General features: G+C 37.1%; 1 protein-coding gene across 3 annotated transcripts in view; it reads left to right on the top strand.

Moving 5' to 3' along the window:
- Positions 1-27019, top strand: part of GLCCI1 (glucocorticoid induced 1) — a 57608-nt gene that overhangs the window by 18403 nt on the left and 12186 nt on the right. For 2 of the 3 annotated variants that reach the window (XM_056486031.1, XM_056486033.1), the window contains exons 2-6: positions 1900-2051; positions 9770-9856; positions 17782-17898; positions 19866-20018; positions 25919-26129. In XM_056486031.1, the coding sequence (XP_056342006.1) occupies positions 1900-2051; positions 9770-9856; positions 17782-17898; positions 19866-20018; positions 25919-26129 (720 nt within the window). The remainder of the gene's footprint in view (positions 1-1899; positions 2052-9769; positions 9857-17781; positions 17899-19865; positions 20019-25918; positions 26130-27019) is intronic. The other variant, XM_056486032.1, reaches the window with a different exon arrangement.

Here is a 27019-nt window from a genome sequence, read left to right as displayed (position 1 = left end):
TGAACTTTTTCTTCTCTCAGCTTTAAGGCTTGACAGTGTCTTGCAGTCCACTTCCAAGATTCCAGTGGAAAAACAAAACTAGCAATTTTTGGTGATGTTTGTTTCTCTTCAGTTTTAATGGAATTATTTTAGTTATTAATGTTGGAATTTCTGTTGCCTTTCCTCTGGGTTTAGAACAAGTTACAAACCTTAGCTAATTGTCACATTATATATATTTTGCCTTTTGGGCTTGTGTTTTCCTGTGTATAGTCCTTATTTCCTCATCTTCGAACATCATCTTGTGCATTGTTTCTGACTTGTTGTAAAAGGTGTTTTTGAGAAACATTCAGAACCTGGGCTGAGAGTAGTATAGTGCCATAGCATGACAGGGAAAGTTGGAAGAATTTTTTGTGGCTACTTATCCATTAGGTACACTGGTGTTTCAGTGCAAATGTAAACACTAGTGTAATTTTTTTAATTTGTCATCTCTATTTTGATTTCAGACTTCTTTACTTTTAATAGTTCAAGAATCTTTCTTAAAATGCAGATTTGTTACAATTGGAATCCTGTAAGGATAGATCTGTTCAAAATGGTAGGGATTTGATTTATAGATAAGGCAGTCAAAATAACTATAGTATAAAAGGCAGCATGATGTATAATATCATGTCCAATTCACAGCATTATTTAGAACTCTTCACCTAAAATGAGTAGCTAATGCAGTGTTTCAGCAGGTCTATATTTGTTTAAAATGGTCTGTTTTAAGATTATTGTATTCATATATCATACTATAACCATGCTGTATTAGTGCCAGCTATACCCTAATTATGCTAAATGCTGTATATCACATTGATGATGGACTCTGCCTTTTGAGATCCATCAGTTCTAGGTGATACACAAATAGAAAGTACTTGAGAAGGCCATTTGCCGTGTTTGGACTCAGAAGTGTGCCTGCAGGTCTGCTCTCATGTTCTGAGCAATGAGTAGGTTTTTGGTGGGTCAGATCAGTGCATAGCATGTGGCTAACTTGGAAATTATCTCACTTGTGAATTTCTTTTAGTAGAGATGAGCAAAACAGAGAGTAGCAGCCATGTAGGGCTTAGGCTGGCTAATGTGAAGTCTAGAAAATGAGTATATGAAGTAATTTTGCCTAAAGGACAAAGCAGACAAAGACAATCCAGAGAGCACACTGTAAAACTGTTTTTTCCCACATCAATCTCGTGAATCACCCTGCACTTTGCTCTCCAAATGAAATACAAGAAAAAGTGTTCCATGATCTGGGTGTATGGCAAGGGAAGTACAGGGAGGAGTCGAGGACTGCAGGCACAATGATGAGTGAAAACAAACAAGGCAGCTGCTCTGGCCGCACTCTGTTGGAGAGAGACATGCACTTGCACTCTCAGCTTGCTAAGGCCTGCAGTGGGATCTCGTGCATAATATGGAATTAAATTATTAAATAATACAGAAAAGAGAATAAATCAGATATTCATCCTCTTAACAACCACAGTTTTCCTCATCATTTGTATTTTAGTATTTCAAAAGCTAAGCAAGCTGACTTATAAAGTGTTATGCTATATTTTTTATTTCTGCATGCCTGGCTTCCCTGAGTTGCATCATCACTATTTAAATTTGATTGATTCTTTTTGCTGATTAAAATACATAGCATAAGTAGCCCAGTTCTTTGCAGATATGAACATAGATATTAAGCATTGGGGTTTTTTGTAACTGTTAGATTTTCCCCTTTCTGTTTGTTTTTCTTGTTTGTCTGATGTATTTGCTTTGATGTGATGGCATTCTTTTCAGCTTGGCATTTAGACAGAAGTGTCTGATATGTTCTTGCCATTGTGTGTCATAGCTAGCTTTTAACATTTCGCATCAAATTTAGCCTGACTTTTTTGTTGATTTTGTTCTGGTTTTCTACAGTGGACAGGCCAAAATCCCAGCAAATCAGAACTTCTGGTACCATAAGGCGAACTTCTTCTTTGGACACAATAACAGGACCTTACCTCACAGGACAGTGGCCACGTGATCCCCATGTACACTACCCTTCATGTATGAAAGATAAATCTACTCAGGTAAAAGCTGTAAAACAAGACAACAGAGATGTTTCATATAATCAATGTCAATTTAATTCTGAAGAAATGTGGATTCACTTATTTTATCAGTGCTAATGCTGTAACATGGTACACGACGATAATATTTTTATGCTTTAAGAAAACAGTTGTTAAAAATAATTTTCTCAGTGTGGGCAGATCTGTTGAGGCTAAACAAGCAGATATCAATCTCAGCCTTGCATCTGGTTTATTTTGAAGCTGCTATATGCAAAACTGAGCTGAGTATTATTTGAGAAAGAGTCCATGCAGCAGTGGCTGACAATCTAATGATTTTACTAAATTATGGCAATAAATCTGTCAGTCTTAAAAACTGTGTGTTTGTGTGTGTATGTGGGGCTGAGGGAAGGCCATTGAGATTATTCATGGCCTGATACGCTTGTGGTATCCTTGAATCCTCTTCAGGGGTCTGTCCTCAGTAGTACCCTCTGGCAAATATGCTGCTGGGGCATTCTACTGCTCCAGTGCTTTCTGACTAGAAAGGTGAATAATGCTCTTTCTTGCCTGCTTCCTCCTTGTGCTGGAACTTGTTGCCCATGAAGATGATCACTGTCAACCAGATTAAAAATACATAATTCTAACCACCCCTCCCCAATTATTATCAAGGCAGCTGCATTCTTGTTTTTTCAGCAGTGGTTTTTGGAATAAGCCATCTGAATTTGTCTTCCAAACTAAATTGGAAAGTAGAAGAAACTAACTCTCTTTAGTTATATGTTCAATCTAACAGACCATGTAGATTTGTTTGTCAAATCAGTTGCTTCTCTTGTGCCATGATTCTGATCCATAGTTATCGTGGGTCTTGAAATAGATTCTATGATTCTAGTCTTTTGTGTAATGCTGAGTTTCTCAGCTAGAATGTATATTGAAATTTCCTCATCTCTAAAATATGGTGTCATGCAACACAGGAAGCCTTTTGATGGGGTAAAGATAAGCACAGAATGCTTAGAAAAGAAAAGAATGGGTCTGTATGTTTCAGAAATCTTACTTAATGAATTTGAGAAACTGATGACTACAATGTTCCAAAAAAATTTTTAGAAACTATAATGAGGATCCTTTGGAAAAGGCTTTCTTTATGTCCTGCTTATTTTGAAATGAGACAATCTGTTTTAGCCAAAAAACAGGAGTCATATTTACTGTCACAAAAGATCTACCTAAAAAGCCCTTAATCCTAGATTTATTTTCAAGATGCCTTCCTTTCACAATACTATGGCATTTAAGTCTTTCTATTTTAAAAGCATAATTTCCATTCAGGAGATTTTCAGTAGCATGCTTTGTAGTTACTGTATTTCTCAAGTCCTCTCTTAAAATGTATTTCCATATCAATCTTTACAAATACCCTTATGAACAGAAAATTTAGAATATTTAAACATTCACAAACAAACCTTTTAACTAGTTACAGAAAAGATAAACAAACTGTTCTATAAATATTTGAGCTCCAAGTATTTGGCAGTAAAATTGCTTTCCTAGTGAGCTCAAGTAAGTTTTCAGGTTATGTGAATGTTTGGCTGCTTCCCTTTGCCTCATTCAGAAACTGAAAATGAAGTTTTACCGTTTCAGCATAATCAAGTATAAAAGAGGAAAAGCATACTGTCATTACAAAATGAAGTATTATTTCAAAGGGGTAGGAGGAGGGAGATGTCAAGGTTTGCATTTCTGGATATCTTCCAGCAAGGAATTACATTAGCTGTCTTTTTATTCAAATTGTGCCAGAATCAAGCATTTATCAGTGCTTAAGTTGAGTCACTATTTGTCACTATGAATATGTAAAACTGAACAAGCACATTGATATGCATAGTGATTTCCAGTTGGAGGGCTTTTTTTGTTTGGGGTTTGGCTTTTTCCCCCCAATTAAAATGCTCAGTAGGGAGGTTTGAAGATGATCATAAAACATTGTCTTATGTTTTGGTGCATGTCTGGGTTTTTGTTGTTTGAGCTATGTGCAGTTTGAAGTATATCTAATTTCAGGAAGTGAGGATGAGTTCCATGTAGTTGATAGGATGCATGAATAGCAAATTAAGTTAAATAAAAATAAGTTCATGAAAATCAATAAACCATTTTTCTGTATGAGCATGCTTCATTGGAGAATAAATTATCTCATATTTTACTTCTAAATTCATGAACAATGCTGTCAGTATAACTTACATCGTAGGTGAAATAATCATTTCTCTTTCAAGGGTATAGTTTGTTCCTAATAAAATGTTAATCTAAAATCCAAATTTTGTGTGGTTTTGTTAAGGTGGTGATTATGGCTGTTCCAAGTTTCTTAGAATTCTTGTTTTGAAAAAAAGAGAAACAGTTTCTGGTCTTTATGGTAATCAGATGAACCTTTAATGAGCTTTATTCCAAGTCCTGTTTCCACTTAAATTCTTTCAACTTGTATAATACTCATGAATAAAATGTTTCTTCATGATAATAGAAGGAAGGGAGCAGAATTTTGTTTGGTTTAGTGTCTGTCATATCTTGGAGAATAGGAACTACAGTACATATTTGTGTCCCTCTTACTTTGCCCAAGTGTTTTGACTGAAAATACGGAAGAGAAGTGAGGTGGTTGTTTGCTTTTGGAAAAATGCCCTGTAACACTGCATTGTTGTGTTTGTACCATTCAGTAGTTCTCAGAATTCTGTATGTATGTATGTGTGCATATGCATACAACCAGCTGATCTTTAAGGAGTGGCATGTTTTGGGTAATCAGAGGTATGCAATTTTATTTAGTAGTCTTTTAAGTATTTCAGAAATGCAGGTAAATTCATATTATGGGAAGCTACTTGTGTTGATTTACTTTGATACCTTTTCTGAGTTCCTCCATTGTCCTACTTTTCACTCCATTTGTAAAATCTGAACTCTTCATTAAGGCCATTTAAAACTCAGTATAACTTCTTTCCGCATTTTTTCTGTCTCTTTTGGGAGCGCTGATGGAATAATTTTGTACACTGCTTCTTTATCATTTATCTTTTCATTTAAGTATATTCCCCTTCATAGTGTAAAGAAAAAATCAATGTTGAAATGGCTGTGTCTAACCTTGGAATCTTCAGAAACATTTGGATAATTGTCTGAGTTGATAAATATAATTATTTGGCAGTAGCTAAATAATTTAAAAGATACTTAGAAAATTGAAAAGGAGAGATTAAAAAGAAACATGATGTTGATGTCATAACAAAAATATTTTCAGTTAAAGTTTGTCATGTAGTCTTCAATCTAAATAATGCAAAGAAACAAACACATTGCCTAGTGGCATATTTATTATCCAGTGATTTCCAAATGATGATTTAGGCATATCTAGGAATATTGGAATCCAGTTTTTCTCATTGTATATGGCAATTAGGTATGGAGCGAATGAAACTGAAGAAAGTTTGCAAAATGCCTTTGAGAATTTTGATTTCTCTCTAACCTAGAGAATGGTGCTGTTTCTTGGCTAAAATATGTTTTTCTCATGGGAAGGCCAAGGCTTTAATGTCACTAGCTGTCATTAGACACATTTTTTTTCTTCTATATAGATTTTTTTTTTTTTGCTGTAAAATTAAGAGTCATGAACAAAGCTGCTCAATTCCATGAAGCTTTTTGAATGATGTATTAGTTATAATTGATTTTATGGGATATTTTAATGATGTATATTGGCAGAAAGGACAGGGAGTAAGATGTGTTGCAGAGCTGTGAATTCATCATTCTAACTTTATTTAACCTGTCTGATGTTTAAGAGTCATCTGTAGTCTATAGTCAAATTGACTTCTAACTCCTTAGGCAGTTTCTCTTTGTAAAGTTTCTAGATGGCTTTTGAATGCCTTAGAAAACCCATCAGTTCTTATCTTCTAGTGTTGCCATTGGGTTTCTGTTAAATATGGAAGTTCTTTAAAAACATATTCCTTCCCTTGTAAAGCATGGATATATGTAGATATTCCAGAATGCAGGCTGGATGTAGTAATTGGAGTGATGGGCTGGCAATAAATTGAGATATTTAAGGTGATAGTCTTATTTTAGGTATTTTAGGTTTAGGTAGGTTGGTATGCAGTCATCCTGATGTAAGTGGAAAGAATTAGGTGTTTGTCCCTGGCATGGATGGAAAAGCAAGGCAGGATTACCGAGTGTGTTGGAAAAAGGGCTGATCTCCACAAGGCTGGGCGAGTTAGAACTATGGTAATTGTGATTTACATGAAGACTGAAGAGAGCAAACAGATGTGGCATTCTGAGGATGTCCTGTCCCACATGACAGCTGAAATGGACCACAAATGATGTCTTGAAAACAAAGGATCCATGTCTTGTAGGTGCAGCATTCATTATCTAGTGTTTTCAAGGATCTCCCCCTAAAATCTTAGTTTCTTAATATGTCCTTGCAGGACTAATCCTTCTTCATGAAGTTCAGTGCATCACTTCTGTGATGCGCTTGCAATGTTACCAGTTTCAGAGATAGTGCCTGACACCTCTTACTGTGAAATACTCTCTCTCTGACTTGAAGTTCAGCAACTGTGGTTTTGTTTGTGATTCAGAAATTTTTCTTCTATTACAATTCTAAATTATGTTCTGGCTTTAATATTATTTTTTTTTCCGTGTTTAACACTTCAGAAGTACAATTGCAGCTTCAAATGAAGGCTTCCATTGATAAGCCTGTTTTGTGGAAGTTGTAAATAAGGTGAGAAAACAATTTCCATGAAATGTGAGAGGTCGTGGGTGCTCCACACCCCCATCTTATTTGTGGTCTAAATGACAGCATTTAGGTGAGATACGAGGTGTTAAAGCTAAACTCAGAAAAGTTAAACTAAGCATAAGCTAAACTTAGAAAAGCAGAATTTTTGTTTGAATGCAACAAATCTGGGGTGTTTCTGTTTGTTTTTTAAAAGCTTTCGCTTGCATATAAGGATTTGATGTTACAAACCCAAAATTATTCTTCATATAATGTGGATTTCAACATATTGCAAGCAGCAATTTCCAGGGTTTGAAGAAGACTACCTTGCAGTAATATTCTAGTAACTGCTTATGTTGTATTATTTTTGTAAAGCTTTTTCTTTTTAAAATTTGCCTCTAAATAGTACATAAATATAACACTGACTTCAGTACTGTTCTAGGAACATCATATAATGTTTGTAATCTAATCTGCAGGTAAAACTGGGGATCACAAGTAGTCTGCCCCCTATGTACATGTGTGTGTATACTTTGCAGGGTGGTATCTTGACTCACTTGGGGCTGAAACTATCCATGTAGTCCTTGTCTCAAGGGAGATTCTATATGAGTGGAAGAGAATGTCAAAGCATTCTCGAACAAGTACAAAATTTAGTGTTAAGTGAATACATTACTGGATCAATATCTGTGTTTATTAAAAATACAGTCAGGCTTGTGTGTTCTACATATTTGTTTTGTTAACAATGTACTTTATTGAGAATGTCACTTTAGCTTTTTAGTTTTTTGTTATCTTTTCAGTATACTAAGCTGTAGTTGAAAGGATATGAGCTTATAATGATCTTATAGTACACCCTTCTGCACTACAGGTAAGTATTTAAGGCACTGAACTGCCTGGTTCTGCTTCATCCTGATGTCCCCCAAATTGTGGAGCAGTGCTGTATTCAGAAGACACTCTTGAGAAGATAAATTCTCTCAGAATTCCGTTTGCATTGCTATTCTGTGAGGGTATGGTTCCAGCTGTATTTGGGATACAGTAAAAAGTTTTAAGAGCAATTTAAATTGCAAGGTAAATTGTAACAGATTGTGAAAGCCTATGATTTTGAAAAAGTAAAAAAAATGTCCACATTTTCACTAGTTCAGTAGGAGTCTGCAAGGCACTTCAATGTTTTAAAAAAACCCCAGCATTTAAACCCAACAGAATGCCTTCCACAAATTTCAGGGAGATAGTAAGTACCCAAGCTGCAAAAGCAAGTAATTATTTAGAAGATGGCTCTGTTAAAATGCAGAGCAAGCAGATATACACACACACAGGTAGAACATGCATGTGGCAGAGGCTCTGCTTTGGATCAGGAGAGTTAAGTGCTGCCTGGCTTGTCTTTCACATAGTTTTAAGTAGCTGTTTTAAGTTTTCACATTTGATTTTTTTCTTTTTTTCATAATCACATTATCTTCTGGTTACTTCCCCAGATCCAAACAGAAGAAGGTATTACATGACAGAGTTATGTAATAAATACACAGAACTCTTAACTTTTCATTTAAGGCCTTATTTTTGTTTCCTGGGAACATGCAGGAAAAACTTCAAGACTGATTTTTTTCCATTTTGCTTTCTAGTCACCCACACAGCTTGCTGGGCCTTTGGTTTGAAGTATTATGATGGTGTAAAAATAACAGAGAAAAAGCCCCACCAAAACCATGGAAAGTGCAGAGGTGGCAGAAAACACAAGAGGGTTATGTAGGCCTGTGCACACAGAGACTGAGTACATGAAATATTAGCACTGAGGAGTTAGGTGCTGGGCTGTAGGCTGTGTGATACCATGGCACTGTGGTGGTTAAGAAGGTGCAGCCCATGCTCTGAAGTTACTGTTCTGAGCTTGATAGCTCTGGCTGGCCTGGGGTGGGGCTGCTCCCAGCTCCCTGTGCCCTGCAAGGAGCTGTAGGTGTTGGTTTGATGGTGTTCTCCAGAGTGGTGCCCAGCCTCCTCCCTGAGCCAAACAGTCTCCATTATCCATGTGGGTACTACAAAAGCATCTAGGTCCTATATAGGAAGCAAGAGTAAGGAAAGTTATTTAGGAACAGGGTTTCCATGCATGAGACCAAGTCCCACAGGCATATGGATCCCAGATCCTATTTGTCCTGTGGGCTGCTGTCTCCCTAGAAGTGTCAGCAGTGGTCCCCTCCCTTAAACACTCTGTGGACAAATTGGTTTTTTTCAGCGGTACAGTTTTATTTCTTAGGTACTTACTGTGAAAGATTCAGCTAATACCAGTAGAAATTGTTGGGGGAAAAAAATGCAACATAAACAGGTTCCTATTTATGTGCTTATACCACTGAATTTAAATAGTTCGAATCCCAAACTCTTCCCAAATTTTAGATGTTTCCGTTGTTCCTGTGGCTCTCTACTTCAGGAATTCTGGTGGATAACCTCAATTTTCGTAATAGCCTTGTGGCAAATTTGCATAATAGTTGAGAGTTTGGGCTTTTGGATGATTCTCAGCTTTGGGGTTTAATTTTATCTCCTACATCTAAGGACAGTCCCTAGACTTCTAGGCTTTGAGATATGGCTGGAAAAGGCCTGCCTGTCACTGTGCTGCTCCTAAGTTGGTGCCAAAAAAAATAAAAGGTGTATCAAACTCTTATCAAGTCAGAGTTAGCAAGAAGGGATTGGTTCTGTGGTCCAGTGGTTGAGGAAGACAGGTGGGAGAAGTGAATCCTTGCTTGAGTTTGTTTTACAGTTTTTTTTAATTGTGTGGTTTTCCAAACTGTCCAAACTATGTGAAATGTAGACATGGGTGCCAAAGCACAGGTGGGAGCAGCCAAGTAAGGTTTTTTTGGGCCTCTGATTCCTTCTTCAGTAAGGTGCATTGTTCTCATCCTTTGTAAATGCAAATTTACAAAGCATTGTTTTCTATATTGCTTTTTATTTATTGAGATTGTTAGTGCTGCATATCAGATTCTGAAATTTATTCACATAACTCTGACACTGCCTAAAAAGTAAAGCAGTAATTTGTGCCAAAATTTTTTTTTCACCTGGAGAGTTCAGTACAGTGTATTTTCTTTTTTTGTCCTTCTAGACACCCAGCTGTTGGGCTGAAGAGGGAGCAGAAAAGAGATCACATCAGCGCTCGGCATCGTGGGGAAGTGCTGATCAGCTGAAAGAGGTGAGAAGTTCTGCACAGTGGAGCCTTTCAAGTTTTGATAAGCCCAAGACATTTTTAAAACGCTATCTGGAGTCCAGGAAACTGCACCCTTTCCCTCTCTTTTGCTTTTGAAACAGGTTTTACTCTCAATCTAAGAGTTGTTTGAAGAGTGATTGTTACTTTATGCTTGTTGGACTTCCTCCCTGCATATTGTGAAGTATTGGTTGTGAAATAGGGGCCAAAGTGAGCATTGAGGAACAAGCTGCTTCTTGCTTGCTTTCTGTTCAATGCTACTTTAGTTAGCTTTCTGACCTTTAATGCTGCTCTCCTGGAAGAGACAAAGTATCAGCTGGTATGTTCACATATTCTTGCTTAGAAATTTTCTTCAAATTTTAGGTTGGAAATGGAGAGGACCCCACTTCCACAAAAAAAGTGTTGATACAGTAATCGTATAAGTACTTGAAATGCTCTTCAATCATAAATATTTTGCTGTAGACTACAATTGCAACTAGAAAGAACCTAAAAAACTGGATTTGCATCATGAGAAAGTAGATACAGTAAGTAAAATGGTCTCCAGCTCAGCTGAAATGACAGTATCTCAGTTTTTGTCCCAGTAACCTCCATTTTCTCCGGTTTGAGTAACTACATTTGTCTAGAACCTAATAAGGGGCTACATTCAGCCTCATGCCCCTGTCAGGAAAAGTCTATCCTCTCTTCAAGACATGCACTTTTTTTTCAAAAAATGGATCTTACAACGTGTTCCCATGAGGTGGAACTTTTCATTCATACTATGGGCTTTTTGCATGCTCTTTCCTGATGCTCCGTTGAATAGGGCATTCAAAAATGAGAAGGAATATATGGGTTATCTAAGGAGAAGTTAAAAAGCAGTATATATTCTTCTTCTGGCCATCCATTGATAGAATAATTGTCAGAAGGAGTGATGCAAGTTTAATTACTCAAATTTTAAAATCACATATGACAAATATGGAATAATCTTACAATCCATTGGTGGCAAAAGTCTCATTTTTGAAGATGAGGTCCTGGGCCAAAGGGAGATTTGATCAAAAGAAAGGTTTCTGTTCCCATCTCACTGAGTACATCTTATGAAACCTTGGTGTATTGGTACATGGGCCTTCACTTGCCTGGATGACTTCATCTGCAGCTGTGAGGAAGCATTTGTAATCACAGATTAAGTGACCAGAAATTAGTGCAGAAGGAGTTTTGTGTCTGAGAAGTTTTGGCTTAAGCCTTACCTATCAGCACAAAGAAATTATGACAGACAGGAATAGCATCTGTTTTTCTGGGTAATATTTCCGTGTTTTTACTGAGTGACTATCCTTCATACTCTGGCAGTTTCCTATCAACTTGTGCAACAAGCAGCTCTTCTTCACCACAGGCCTGTGGCTGTCAGTGATAGTGAACCCTTCAGTGTGTAAGCAAGTCTTTGCCATTTGATAACACTGATCCATTGTGCTGGGTTGCCACCCTCTTGGTGTACTGACCACAAGAGGAAGATAAGAAATGTGTGGCCAATGTGTTTCACAGTTCCCTTTTTAGATAGAATCCCTCAGTGGACAAAATAAGTTCTGTGGAAGAGACTGTGTCTGTCCAAAGAAGCAATGGTTGCAATGGTTGCTTACCCCGAAACCTACCCTTGTCTTGTTCAGTGTTCAGTTCTTCCTCTTCCTCTGTTTTCCTTTCTCCAGCTACTCCAGTCAATTTTCTTACCTTTTTTAGTTCCTTGGGTTCATAACCCATGTCATTCTGCATGGATCATCCAGCCACTATTCATCTACCATATTTGAGCTCTTACTCTGTTAACTTCTAGCTCCTTGTCATTCTGTTCTCCATTGTTTGGCTTTCTTTTTCCTTTCCCTCATGTGTCCGCCTGTATGGCGGGTGTTAAGTGTTTGTTCAATACCAACAGTGTCTGTGCTCTCAGTTTCTTTGTGCCACAGTAATCTGCAGTTCCTGGAAGGAGAAATTCCCTGGGGTGGTTCTATTCAAACTGCAAAGCCCAGAGAGACAGAATTCTTAACAGATGCAGCTGCCAGTTCCAGATATCTTTCTTGAACATGTGCAAACTGAAATTTTTGCCAGAGCTTCACCAAATGTAAAGATTCTTCCAAGGGACTAGAGAGGCACATTTGCAGCATAAAGGACCCTCAGGCAAGCGTTGGCTTTTTCATCCAAAACAGTGGAAAATAGAACTGCAGGTAAAAAGCTTAAAGTAATGTGCTTTGGCACATAAAATGGTAAAATCTCTTCACTCCCTTTTCATTTTAAATCACATTCTTAAACAACCCTAACACTATTACTGAAGTCTCTGATGGAAAGGAGATAGAAGAACAGAATGCATGGTAGGCATTTGACAAAAGCAATGGGCAGCTGAAAGCAGGAGCTTAAGGAATGGAAATGAAAATACCACCTTCTCCTGGGCATTTGTTATGTGTAGTGTAGGTAACATATTCTGCTCAGAATTTTGAATTGTTTCTCATAGCATTTGACAGTAAACAAGTTGACAGTGGTTTGTAGCTTCCATGACTTGTTTTAGCAATTTGGGTTCATGTTTTCTTGCTTCAGAAATTAATGGCATGATTTTTAGCATTTTTCTTTAATATTTTGGTACTGTAAACTAACTGAACACTTGCTGGTTTTGATAAAATAAGATTGTGTATTTAAGTTTAAAAAATATTTTTCTTTGGTTAATTTGAGTACTATTAAAATTAAATAAATTTATTTAATACAACTGTACCTCTTTTTTAAATATGTATGTCATAAAAACTAAAAGTGAGTGTACAGGTTTAACATCCCAAGCAAGCAAATGGTATCAGAATTATCACTTAAAAAAAGGATTTCACTTTGGGTAGTGAAACGTACTTTGCCCTTAATTGAAATAGCTGCATGTCAGGATTAAATCTGCCTAGCACTAAAATAGATATATTTGCTTTCTTGTAGTGAGTCTATTAGAATTTTAGAAGTCTCTATCTCTCAATATAAACTTTCCTTTAATCATTTCACAATAAAATCTACTTTTAAAAAAATTGTTTATTTGGAAGGATTCTACTACTTGATTTTAAGAAGTCTTAAGTGTGACTTGTCTAAGATGATGCCACACTGCTTTAACATTATTTCAATAGATATTGTCTTGACTGGGAGATAAAGATTGCTGTAAGTCTTTATCCTGGACAATTTTTTTTTTTTTCTTTTCACCCTGAATAATTAGTTTGAAATTCTGTTGATGTTGTTCAGGGCCAGTTTTAGTTATAGCTTACTGTGAACTGGAATTTACCCAGAACTGGGAAAAACCCTCTATTTGAAACAAGTAGTTTTTGCTTTGTATAGGTTTTTAAAGACATATTTCAGACAGCTGATTTTTCACTTCCCTTCAGCAGCTCTCTGTGCTGTATCTGCTACAGCAGCAGCTCCCCATTGGAAGATCCCTTTTGCGCTAACAGAATACTTGAAAAGGACTTAGGAATAAAAGAGAATTGAATATGAGAGCTTGCATGCCTAATGTGCTTTCATATACCAATTGAAAGATTGTATTCAAAGGTTTAGGGTGAATTTCTAATGCTTGTTTTGCTCTTTGACCTACGGGTTAGCTAGTTTATTAACAAACATTTCATTAATGAGATTAACAAGGAGCTTGTGGCTTCATCAGCAATAGGAAATTACCATGTTGTATAGGCTGAGCTGTAGAAATACAGCCTATTGACTGGTAAATGTTAGTGAGCGTTTGGAGAGGTGCAGTGGGATGTGTCAGGTTTCTTCATATTAGTCTGCATCTAGGTCCCTTCAAAAGGGTAAAATTACCAGGATATTCAAATTATCCCTGTGTTGTAAAGTCCTAACCTAACTTGGTTATTTCTCACTTTTGTGCCATTAGTTATATTAGACTGCATGCATATCACAAGTGGCATAGACAAAATTTATACTATTTGTTGTACAGCTTCAAGCTATAGATATGCTTAGGAAGCAAAAATATATTTATAGGGGATTTTCTTGACTTGTTTGTTTGATAACCCTGGATGATCAACTTACCTTTGGCTGATGGTAAAACATGAAGACCAAACTGAAACTTTGTGTCCTGAATGACTTTGTGTAGGTTTCTGATGCACTGCTCATTATTCTTTCTTGGTGTTTTTTGTTGATGGGGGTTTTCTATAAATTACTTTAAAATAGGTGAAGAAAAGAGTCTTCCCACTGCATCAGCAACATTGCAGAGAACAGTCACTGGAAGAGCAAAGGCTAAAATTTTCTTAATTTTTTTTTTTTTTTTTAAATATGCGCAGATCTGTGCTGTGTTTTCCCCCCTCCATGCGGTCAAGTGAGAGTGCTTGCCAAATGTGAATTAAAATGTATTCTTTGAAATTTACTAATATATATGTTTGCACACTGAAATGTAGCAAAACAGTTTTAAATAACAAATGGCATTCAAGCATTAGAAGTAGCATTCAAATTGAGTTTACTCCTTGATGAATTCCTTGATTTTTTTTTCTTTTTAATATGTTTTGCTTTCAGTTGTATCATCTAAGAAAATAACTGTATTTTCTAATGAGAATGTTCTGCCCATCTTCAAGTTAGATAAGGCAGGGGGAGCATTTGAATTGGTATACTGAAATAATTCATATGATAGCAAACAAATGTGCAAGGCTAAGGCTTAAATGTCTTCAACAAGTGTGTGCTTTAGGATACAGATTAGATCTTTTTGTGATGATTTGCATATGCCAGTCACATTCATGCTCAGTACTTAGGCACTTGGGGGGAGTGGTGTCCCAAACCCTTTCTGTTCTTAGCTGCCCAGTGAAAATGGGAGTGTTTTGTTACTGTGCTTTGGTATTCCCCAGTGTAGCACATGGTTCCTTTCCTGCCACGTCCTTGGCACCATTTTCTTTGCACAGATCTGGTCTAATGCTGGATCTTCACATGCCTGTTTTCCTGATGCCACTCACTTGTCACCATTTTCTTTGCACAGAAGACTCCCTAGCTCATGTTCGCTGCATCAGTTGAGTGCCCAAGAGACAGGATCTGCTGCTGCTTTGAGATAATTGGTAAAACACGTGCCATCAAGGCATATGTTTGACTCCTTTCTTACTCCCTGAATTATATTTGTTTTGCAAGAATTAGTGTAGCTCACCCTTGTCTGTAGATCATTTTGCTTATATTTGGTGCTCTGATGGCACTTTTCTGCTGCCTGAGAAAAAGGTGTAGATAAACTTTGAGGAAGTTAGCACAGCTAGCTATTCCTGTTGGTAGCAGTGGCTTTATTTCAGCTTGAGATAGAGAATAATTGGTAATTGAAAGATAATCTTGTAAAAGAAAAAAAGCCATTGCAATTTCAGTATTAGCAAATGGTAGAATTGCTGTGGACTCCCCTTGGTGAAGAGATGGAGCATCATTCAGTTCAGCAGATTTCATGTTCTCATTGACACTGCCAGCTTGCTGGTTGTCTGTGCCAGCAAGCCTCTGTCTCCCAGATCTGCAGGATAAATAGGAAATGGCAGATTCCTTTTTATATGCCTGTTGTTACTTTCTTGTTTTCTTGTCCAAAGGTAACTACCACATCATGGACAGCTAGGATCTTGCAAGTTCAGGGTCCTGCTAAGGACATACGATCTAAGAAGCCACATCTGTTTCTTCGCTGTGTTGCTTGTTTGGCTTAAGAGATTGTATCAGTTCCAGATACACAGTCAAATCAACAATTTTCCACCTTCTGTTTCTCCTCAGTGACCCAAGCACTTTTTTCTTTGTTAGTGTCAAGAATCTACTCGCTACCAGAATACACATACTCTTTTGAGGTGGCTGAGGGGACCTTAAATTCCAGGGAGTCATTGATTCTTTTTACAATATCAGAGCTTCAGGGTTTTTGACTAGCCTAGAGACATACCAGCCTATCAGCACTCTCCCATTTAGAGATTTCACTATCCAAATTTTACAGTGAGAGGCTATGTCCTCAAAGATTTGCAAGCTTATTTGTGACAGAAATCAGTCAGCCAGATCTCCGAGATGGTATTATTTAGGTATTTTCTATTTGTATTGTGCTCTTGAGGAAAGCTCAGAAACTATATTTCATCTAAATTAAACAAAATAGTGTATTTAACTTTTTGACTTAGGAGGAAGTTCACAGAGTCAAGGAGAGGCAGTAGAAATGAAAGATTTATATACAGCACTCTCCTTGCTTTCTGATTATTCTTGTAGCCAGCCATCTCTGTCCACAGCTGTCTTCTGATCTGGGCATAATTTTTGTCCTTATTTTTAAAGGGGAAGATGAAGATTATTTCCCAGTTCTCCCCATTCTTCAGCATTCCATGTAAGATACAAATATTTGTAATTTAGCAGAGTAGTTACCTGCATGTTTTTTCATCTATGGAGTTAGATTTCCTAATTGCTATTACTCCTGCAAGGACAAGGGGAAATTTCTAGACAAATGGATTTATTTTTAAAAGAGATTAAATACCTCTTCAGACTCCAAAGATTCTTGCAATATGGGGCTAGAGTTGCACCTTTGATCAAGAGTTCTAGTGTCCCAGTTCTCTAAATGTAGCTCATCTGTGTAAGTAATGCTGTTGTATTAGGGCACTGTTTTTTCTGGATATATTCAACACAGAGACCCCTTTGGAAGTCTTGAACAGTTTGTCTGTTGTTTAAAGACCAAAGTGTTCATTCATTTTTGAGTAGCAGTTCTCTAAATATGGGTAACGAGCTGTGGCAGAACTTAATATGAAGCCTTAAAGATAGATTGTTCTTCTGTGAGTGCTACCAGAAACAGCACAAAGAAGAGCTCAAAGCCTGCAGCAGAGCTCCATCCAAACCTCTTCACCAAGCACTGTCATCTCTGACACTGTGAAGAGGGATGTGAAGTGATTCTCTGCCACAGAGTTGCTTTGTAAGAGTACCAGTGATATATTTAACTACTTGGAAATAACCACAGAGTGCATGTACTTGTAAGTTGTCACTCAGAAGGAGAGGTTAGTTTCCAGCTGATGTATGAATTTCATGTGCATTCATTCTCCTTACTTGCCCTTCAGGTTTTTAAAAATTGTTATCTCTAGCTGAGTTAAAAATGAAATGGGGCCATGCATGGCCTTATATTCCAGAGTGCTGAGCATGTGGAACAGTGGGATTTGAGCCTAAGGGAACAAATTATCCAGTTTTAAGGAAGTGTCTGTACCTGTTGTATGAATTTGCACATAGTCTAAACTTCTGAGACAATGTTTATAGAGGTAAGTACTCTCTTTCATGTAGAAATTTCCCAGGAGGAATAAATAAGTAGAGGAATCCCAAAATGAAATTCTTTTGTTTCTTGTTAAGGAGCAGGTCAAATGGATAATGGATTTAGTTGCGTTTGACATTTAAAATATGTAACTTTTGATTAGACATCTTTGTAGCAGACAGCAGGAAAGATAATTCTGTCTGCCTGAAGGAGTCTGTGGTAATTTTGCCTGCAGGGATATGCTATTAAATGTATTAAATAAGTGCTCTGAGATGAACAGTGCATTTTGAGTGCCAGTTGTTTGTGTAAGTTCTTTACTTTTATGATGAATTATCACAAAAAAGTTTTGTTTTGTTTTAAGATCAAACGAAACTCTAGGCTTCAATGTTCCCTGTTTAAATCAGTTATAGGTTAGAAGAGGCTACAAATTGTCATTCTGACTACTTTTGTTTGCATCAGCTATTACAGTGCTTGTATGTAAATGAGGAAATTCAGTAAATAAACTAAGCCTGTTGTCATATTCAGGTTGGTGAATAAGGCAGATACTTTGGAGGAAGTATCTGATAAGCAGAAAAAAGCTTTAATGCTCATACTTCAAGGAAAGGCAATCCTATATGCCTGTAAAATCCTCCAAAGAGGGTTAAAATGTCCATGATTCACTTTATATGTGAAGATTTGAGCAGTTGCCCATTTGATAATTCATTCTCACTTCACCTGAACTTCTCTCCAGCAGATTGCCAAACTGAGGCAGCAGCTTCAGCGCAGCAAGCAGAGCAGTCGTCACAACAAAGAGAAGGAACGTCAGTCCCCTCTCCATGGCAACCATATAGCAATCAGTCAGACTCAGGTAATTTGGTATTCCTTACATTAGCAGCTTCTCTCAGGGTTGGCTGAATGGCCTGCTGAGCCTTCCCATGTGTCTTGTGTTTGTTCTCTTGTGTGGTACATTGAAATGCTTAACAGTCTGATACTGCTGTACCTTCACCTGAGTTTATCTGATGGCCGTCATATAATAAAAGAAGGGCTGCACTAGGATAACAGCTTAAATATATTATGATGCTGTAAAGTTATGGGCATGGCCAGATGAGGCTGTGCTCCCAGGGATGTGTACTTGCTTCCAAGACTAATTTTTTTTGTGGTAAACTTTCAAGGCTCCTCTGGAAGGTATTTGCTTATCAGTTTTGCAAGCTAATTCCATCTGGGCTAGTTAAAAAATAATAGAAAAAGAAAGAAATAGAAAGTAGCAAATCAGGGTGCAGTGGAGAATGCCCAGAGCAGTCATGATCTAGTCATTGCAACCTGTCAGCAAAATTGAAACCCAATAACAGTTCTAAAGCTCAGGTGAGGTCCAGCCAGTATCTTCATAAATCTTAAGGCACTTGTAGAAAGCATTTAACCATGGCTTATTTGGAAGTGCAGATATTTGAGTCCTGATTAAATTCACCTACAGTAGTAGATCCTTAACTTTGATTCCCTGTTACTAACAGGCCACTCTTTGAACATCTGAAATGTTGGTTCTGTTGTGATATTTCCTTAGTACCTTTTTAACTACCTGGTGTTCTATAGCGGCTAGTTACAGCAGCTGTTTGAGCTGTGATGGCTGATTCCTAACATTCCTTCTGTGGGCATAAAATCTTGTGGTCAAAACCTAATGCATGAAGACAATAGGAATTTGATGCTCTTCCTGGACCTGTTAGCCTTTATAACAAAGGATCCTACTACATTTTGCATAGAAAAGGGTTTTGCTTTACATCTCAAAGTAAGCTGTTGCAAGTACCCTGCCATTATAGTCACATAGCAGACAGTCTTTGACACAAATTGAAACCTACCTAGGACGTGTGCTATGAAGAAACAGTCTTTAGTACTTGGAGCTCACTTCATCATTGCTTATGTGACATTTTGGTTTCTCTGAAAGATGCTCTGTGATAAAGCCATTCTGCAGGCAGTGTGTTTTGGCATCAGAGAATGCTTGCAGGAGAATGACTTGTACCTTGTGAGCTTCACATTTTGCAAGATTCACTTGATAAGAACTTAAAAAAAAAAAAAACAACTTAACATTTTGTCTTAAGCATCCTGTGATTCTGAGCAGGAGAACACATTGATTGACACCTGAGCACTGTTCATGGCTCAGTGTAGCTGCTTCCAAGGTGAAGCTTTTAAGGTTGACTGTGCAAGATGTATGTGCACTGTTGTGAATGTTTCCTGTTGGTAACAGAGCTCCACTCAACAGGTTTTTCTGAAAATCATATTTATACTTAGTTTCACGCTTGTTTCTTTAAACTCAAGATGATTTCTCTTAAGACCTTTGAGATAAAGCTCTGAAAAGCTATAAGCTAATGAAATTAAAGGTTCAGAATGAATGTTTTATTTTTCATTTGCTAACACCAACCAAAAGAGTAAAAATGCTTTAAGTGAATATTTCAGTTGAGTCATTAAGCTTTAGGAATGTTATGAAATGCCTTTTGGATCCCAGTTAAAACATTAGTGTCAGGGCCCCATGCACTCCCCATCCCCCTGTGGTGTAAACTGTAGTCTGTGCCTCTGGAAAGTGCGTTCACCTCTCTACTTACTACCAAGTGAAGTCATAGAATGCTTTGATTATGCAGCTCTTCTTAGAGTTAAGTAGAGATGATTTTATTGGCTTTTGATTTATACAGGCATTTGTTTTTATTTAAATTCACAGAGTAAAAATTATCTTCTAGATGGCAAAATTAATACACAGCTTCTTACTTAGTAATGTGTTTAGTTTTGGTCTCAGACTTCTGCCTTTATTTTGTTTTCCATCTTTAAATCATGTTGCTATCTGCCTTCTAGGCTTGTATTTCCAGATCTGTCCCTATGCCACTGTCAAACATTTCAGTGCCAAAATCAAGTGCTTCACGTGTGCCGTGTAATGTAGAAGGAATAAGCCCTGAACTGGAAAAAGTATTCATTAAGGAGAACAGTGGAAAAGAAGAAGTATCTAAGGTAAGCATATAGTAACATATTTATGATTGTTATCTCTTGGTAATCTATAAACACAGGGAAAACCTACCTCTTGAGGAACCTTCCTTGTGGCTGAAATTACAACTAATTTTCTTCAAAGAGCTGTTTGTTTGAAAACCTTATTTCAGTGTCTTAACATGGTGGGTTGTTTTTGGGATTTTTTTGGTTGTATATTTTGGTTTTTTTGGGTTTCTTTTTTTGGGGTTGTTGTTTTTCTTTTTGTTTTTAAAGGGCTTTTGGTCAAACCTACTTTGTTTAGAATGTCCTTTCTGTAGAGAACTTGAAAGTTTTTGTGAGAAATAAAAGTGTTAGAATATTCAGACACTTCAGGCTGCAGTACTAAGTAATTAGAGATCAGGAGATTGTTATATTTGCTTCATTTTGCACTCTTTTTCTTGAGCAAGGTGTAAGCTTCCAGTGCTATGTTCTCCTTTTTGGTTTTAATGCTTTTTTTCCCCTAAACTGAACATGGACCATTTTCCTGCCGTGAAACCTCTGTAATCTGTCATGGGAGATCTCTGTATGGGAAATATTGACAAATGGGGCAGCTTTGCTTTGGAGCGTTGGACTTTTCAATGAGGAATTTAGTACTTAGATGACACTTAAAATGTGGAATATTTGATTTACAGCCATTGTTTCCTAAAAAGCCAGTGAAAATTTTCTGCTGTGGAATGAAGTACTCCATGGTTTTTTCTAACCTTCTCAAAGGTGTAAGTGCTTTTCTCACGAGTGGTCATGTAATGGCAATTCACTATGTGAGTCAAGCTAGAAAACTTCCATCAGAGGCTTAAGATTCTGAAACCTTATATTCGCAGTTCTTCATATCAACAGTAAACTTTAAAAGTTTTGGAGTAGTCTTGGCTTCTCCAGACACCTGGTTGTGTGGACAAAGCAGGCTTAAGAATGAAATACTGTAGTAGTAATAGTTCTAGGCTAAGTTTTCTTTCCTAAGGTTGTCTTGTCCCTTCAGAAGAGATGTGTATTGTACCAGGGAAATAAGGAGAAAAAAAAAAAATCAAACATGCAAACTGAAAGCCCAGCTCAATAAGCCTTGTTGCAGCATCTCCCAAGAGAGTGCAAGAAAGTGTGTATTGTAGTGCCACCATTGATGTTGCTATGGCTAGGGTTGTAATCTCATGTAGTTGGAGGATATTTCATTTATCTATCAGACAAATCATCCTTGTCAATGTTGTCCTTGGGTTTTAACAGCTTATTGCTTGGGATGCAGAGCTCTCGTGTGTTACTGAATGTACTGACTCTGATCCAGAAAAACAGTTAAGCACATACTTAAGTGCATTGTTGGATTTGGGCCAGAGGTGCTCGTCAGTTTATGCAACCAAGGCAATAGTGAACCCTTCCTCCAAACATTCAGCTGGGGAGAGCTTCAGACACAAAAGAAAGTCATAAATCAGACATTGCCCTTGAAGTCAAGTCCATCTTTGTGGGCAGAGGCTTTTTTCCTGCTATGTAACTGTTAATTTCTGTGAAGTCTGGCCTTGTGGGGCGTAGAGTGGGATTCCTAGCACCGTCTTTGAGATTACAAGATCTCAGTTTGCTTATGGAAGATCATAACAAGATTATAATTTACTCAATCTTACTGCTGGTGAACTTTTTCCTAATACAACAATTCAGCTGTGTTTTAGCCTGGGGAAGTAGGGCAGCTGGGTTAAAGGTTAGGAATATCTGAACAAACGATAAACCATAGGAAACCAAACTTCACTGGTTCCAATGCTAGTGAACCTGTTTTTCTTTCAGTTTTCTGCCATTCTTTCTTGCTGTAGCATTTTGTATTTTTATAAGCTATTTCAAAAGCACAGTCAAAGATTGTTGCTTTGGAATATGTCTTCTGCCCTTCTCATGCTGATATAGTTCTCTTTCTTCTTTGAAACCTTTTTTTTTTTATTACTGTGTTTTAACATCTTAATGATGATTAAAATTGTAGTTATAAAAATAAAAAAAACGCTCTTGCATTGTCTTGTTATTTTTGTGTTTCATAAAGGTAATTGAGGATTAGTAATGTATTTGTGTAATTACCTTTTAAAAAGCCAATTGTCTATAAAGTTTAGAGAGATTGCATAGTGGTCAAAATATTCAAAAAATTTTATTCTTTGCAGTTTAGCCATAGCTGTATTTTTTCACATAATTCATCTAGCTGAAGGTGTTTTTCTTTTTGCTTTCATAAAGCTAAGTTGTCCATTTTGAATCACTTCTTAATCACTTCTTTCTTTTCAAATTTATTTATAAACTTTTAATTCATAATATAATGCATTTATTCAAAATTCTTGTATGTATTTTCCTTGCTTCTTTTGTAACTTGCTGATTAACTCTGACAAGTTGTGATGGTGTGTCTGTGTTCTCACCATAACTTGTAAGACAGAATGAGCTTTTTGTGAAGTTGTTGAAGGCTTTTGTTCTTTGTCCTGTTGTGATTCCACAACACAATCATTGGTATCATTGAGATATCATAAGATGATGGACTTTTTGTAGGGATTAGGGGATAAGAGGTGTTCCGTCTTATGGAATACAATAGTGAAAATAATGAGAAATGCCGTGAGAAATCCATGAGGAAAAACATTTTACCAGACCTATCAAGTATTCAGAATTAATTAGAAATAAAGAAATCTTTCTGAACTATCACACAACGTAAGTAAACTGATTACTGTGTTCCTTGTTTGATTTCTAGTGCTTCTGGAAGGAGATGGCAAGGTGATTTTATGTACCTATCTGGAAACTTAATCCCGTACTAAAATTTTAGTTTGCACAGATGCAGAGGATCCTTACTTAAATTTTCATAGCCTTCATCTGAAAACTGTTTTTTTCCCAAATGTTCCTTCCTAGGATACATTATGGTTTTTGCACTTGCACCTTATCTAATGCGCTGATAACTTCACTGATGACAGCAGGAAGAAGCACTTTCCTATGTTGGCCTTTGTGTTCCAGTCTAGAGGAAAGTTTTTAAATCAGTAGCATTGAATGCTTTGCTCTCAAGGGGTTGCCTCCCAAATATATGTACACCTTGTGAGGAGACTCCCATTGATAATATTATAGACTTGTAGAATTCCTGATTCTTCTAAGTAGAGTGTTGAGGCTTTTTCCAGCAAAAAGATCATACTGAAAACAAATTGGTGAATGTTAACAGTGTATTGAAAAATGCATGCTTGTTGTTCAATGGAGCATTTTCATACCTTTGCTGAGAGGTGATAGCAGTATGTAACTGTGTCCAAGAGCACACATCCCATAGGGGTGGACAAGTGTCCTGTCAGAATGCATTTGGCATAAGGTTAATACATGACTGGACCTACTTGAAAGAAACCCCTCAAGAACTTGCATATAGAATGCAGTAATTTCTAGTTATTTTCCATGCACTGGGCACTATGAAAACTAATAGCAGCTGTACCAAATTAGTTACCCTCTTTCTTATCTAGTGAGGTTGTGAGAACTTCGGTTTTAGAATAGTTTGGGCATGTCTCATAGAAAGTAACTTCAAAAGTGCTTTTTAATGTTGATCAGATTTGATACATAAAATTTTTAACAGGCAAAATAGTTTTAGTTGATATTTTCATGGAGATTTTTGCATTTGTCAGCATTGAGGGAAAGATAAATACAAAAGCAGAGTAATCCCAGATATTAACTGGCATTTTCTCCTCAAATGTTATTGCACTTGTAAAGAATGAGAAATATTTAGCTTATTCTGCCTGTGTGTGTATTTAGATATGTCTAAAAATATGGATTATTTTTGTACCTCAGGTTTTAGTTTAGGGGAGATTGAAATATGTGATGTGGGATATACTTCCTGACTGCCTGAGACAACATTGTTCCTCCAGGTGTGGAAAAACGTCTGTGTTATCCTGAAGTCTTTAATTATGTGATCACTTACTGTTTGTTTTCCCCTCCCTGGAATCCTTGTTTTACCTGTTACATAGTAGTGTATGCCCTTAATGAGCAGCTGTTTGGTGTTTTTCTCCTCCTTAGATTTGTGTCTTCATGCTTACTGTTACACCTTGCTTTGAAGTCAGAAATCTGAATTTTTTCCTGAGATTTTGCTGCTTTATAATAGAAGTGTGTCCAAAATTTTGTCCACTTTACATCACAGTTATGTGAGAAGACAGATATTATTATTTACACTTTATGAACGGAGAAATACAAACCCATCAGGGTTCTATAGTGTGGTTCTTCAGGTAACTCAGGATGTTGCATTCCATTTTAGGAGTTTAGAATGCAGCTTCTGCATCTGCTAATGCAGAGGACTTGTATAAATCAGACCTTTATAAACTGGGCATCCAGAAGAGATACTAAAAAGACAGAGGTTGGTTCATTTGATTCCCTGACATCTCACAGAATTTTTGTGGCAGAGAAAGAAATAAAAATGCTGTTTTGCATGGCAGTTTTTGTTTGTTTTTTTTTTTGGTGTGTGTGTTTTTTTTCTTTGTTGGTTTGCTTATAATTATAAGACTGCTTTCTTTCAGTCTTGTTTTCTCTCTTTTGTCTGTGTAACAAATGCTTCAATGCTGCAGGTCTGCTTTGTGCACTGAATGAGTCAGGGCCTGTTGGGGGTGATGGGAATAGAACACCAAGTCGTGTTGTAACGCATATGCAATGAGAACTGAGCTGTTGGAACAGACCACACAGCTGTGCCCAAACCTTACAGCATTTGATGGAGCAACTATAATGTTCTCTTTATAGTGTGTTTCTATGCTCTTATTTGAAATATGAAATGGTATTAACTGGAAGGCTCATAAGAAGAAAATTATCTTCCTGCTCTGCCTCTGTGTAATATGTGGTGATTTTCTGGATAGACTGCTGCTGAAAAGGGGAGAATGTGATACTCAGCCAATAGGTGTCATGTCCTCGTTGCTAGCAAAAGTGTTGGGTTGAATTTTAGGCTCTGGAACAAACTGTTACAGTTTTGGAATATATGCAGAAGAGAGGCAATAAAATAAAAATGTTCACTTGAAGTGAGAAGGAAAAAGACATTAATTTTTTGTAGCTAGAACATTTAAGCTGTTCTCTGTGCTTTGGACACAGTTCTCACTGAAGTGCGAATAAAAATTGTTTAAATCTTGCAGACACTTTTTCCCTTTCACTTCTAAGCAAGACTCTAATTCCGTCTTGATTTCTTACATTTAAAGCAGCACTGTCTTTATTAAAAAAAACCTAATTTTCCATTGGGAAGGACAAGTCAGTGGAGCATGCCAATCTCTGCTGTAAACATGTCTATGCAGTATGTTGCAGAATAGGATGCAGGATTACTCTGGCCAGTGCCAGCTAGGCTGATACAGGCAGGCAGAGCTTACTAGCTTTGGCTCAAGACAAAGCTTGTGAGCCTTGTTACAAGCCTGTGTGGGCATCATCTATAGAAGGATGGAATGTAGGGGTGTTCTGGAGAATTACAACTTACTAGCAAAACTTGGATGGTTTCCTTTGATAATTGTAATTCAGTTGGTTGTTATGGCAATAGTATGCCATTGTATTTGACATTTTCTACTTTTCCTTTTATCCAAATGTGATCTCTATCGGGGTACTTGTTTTTGTTTTATAATAGCAGTGACCTTTATTGAAAACTGTGCTACTAAATACAATTAGTGAGGGAAGTTTGCTTTTTTAAAACTATTGTAGAACTATAAAAACATAACACTGGCACATGTTGAAGTGTGGTTGTTAACTTTGCATTGGAACGTGTGCACGTTGCCCCAGTGTAATTAATGTATGCTGTACCCATTGTACACTGCACTGTATGCTATTTTCTTATGTGAGATCTTCCTATTCTTTTAAAAATACCGTATTTGTTCTTCTTAAGGCCTTTGCTTATGAGTGCTACAGGCTGGCATTGCTTATGAGTTCGATGTGTTCTGTGTGACATGAATTGCCTGTTTCTTCTGCAGCCTTTGGATATCCCCGACGGCCGAAGGGCGCCCTTGCCTGCTCACTACCGCAGCAGTAGCACCCGAAGCATTGACACGCAGACTCCGTCTGTCCAGGAGCGCAGCAGCAGCTGCAGCAGTCACTCACCTTGTGTCTCTCCCTTTTGCCCTCCTGAATCTCAGGATGGCAGTCCCTGTTCAACAGAAGATTTGCTCTATGACCGTGATAAAGGTGAGAGTAGAATGGCCTGCCTTTACCTATGGGAGGCATGTGATGTCATGCTTTTACAACTACCTTCATTTTATTCATTACATCAGTTTTTGTTTTTGTTTGGTTGTGGAGGGATTGAGGATTTATCTGAAAATTGGTTTTGTTTGTTTACATATCTTTTTCCCTCTTGTTTGTGAAACTTCACAAACATCTTCCATAAATACGTCAGAGGAGCACAGCAAACAGTTAACTATTTATGAAGATTCTTATGGGAAGATTTCAGACTGTAACATGTTTGTTTAAGAAAGGTTTCAGGAAGGTTTGTGGTAGACTGTATATGTATTGTAGGTGAATTGCTTGCTGTTCAAAATGGTGAAGTTTTGGACTGCTTTTAAAAGAACTCTGCTTCTGAACTCTTACATTCCACTTGAAGCTATTTGGTTTGAAGCTCAGGTACCTGTTTGACCAGCCTGGTGGAGAGTAATTACTTCTCTGTGTGTGCTGCATAACGGCTCAAAAATTCTGAATAATTTATGCATTTATCAATATAGTGTTTTTTTCAAAGTCTGTAAAATGTTGTTTGGTTTTATAGTGGGAGTACAACTGGAGTTTCAGTGATTAAGAGTTACTGACAGACTATGGAGTATGAGAAATACACACCACTGTAAAAAAGACTGTGTTTTTTTTGACAATTGTTTACTAACAAAATTATCCCTGTGCTTCTGGTCAGATAGTTGAAACGCAGATTTCAGTATATGGAGGACGTAGGATTTGGGCAAATCATGCAAGCTAAGAGGAGTAAGTTTGACAGAGGAAATGAAAGCTTCTAAGATTTACCATATGTTTACCAATGAGCTAAGGATAGCAGTGTTTTGAGGTTATAAGTAAGATTAAGTCTTTTTTTTGTAACT

The sequence above is a fragment of the Oenanthe melanoleuca genome, chromosome 2 (assembly GCF_029582105.1).
Source record: "Oenanthe melanoleuca isolate GR-GAL-2019-014 chromosome 2, OMel1.0, whole genome shotgun sequence".
In the NCBI taxonomy this organism is placed as follows: domain Eukaryota; kingdom Metazoa; phylum Chordata; class Aves; order Passeriformes; family Muscicapidae; genus Oenanthe; species Oenanthe melanoleuca.
The sequence above is the reverse complement of the archived record's forward strand: the minus strand, read 5'-3'. Positions and strand labels throughout refer to the sequence as shown.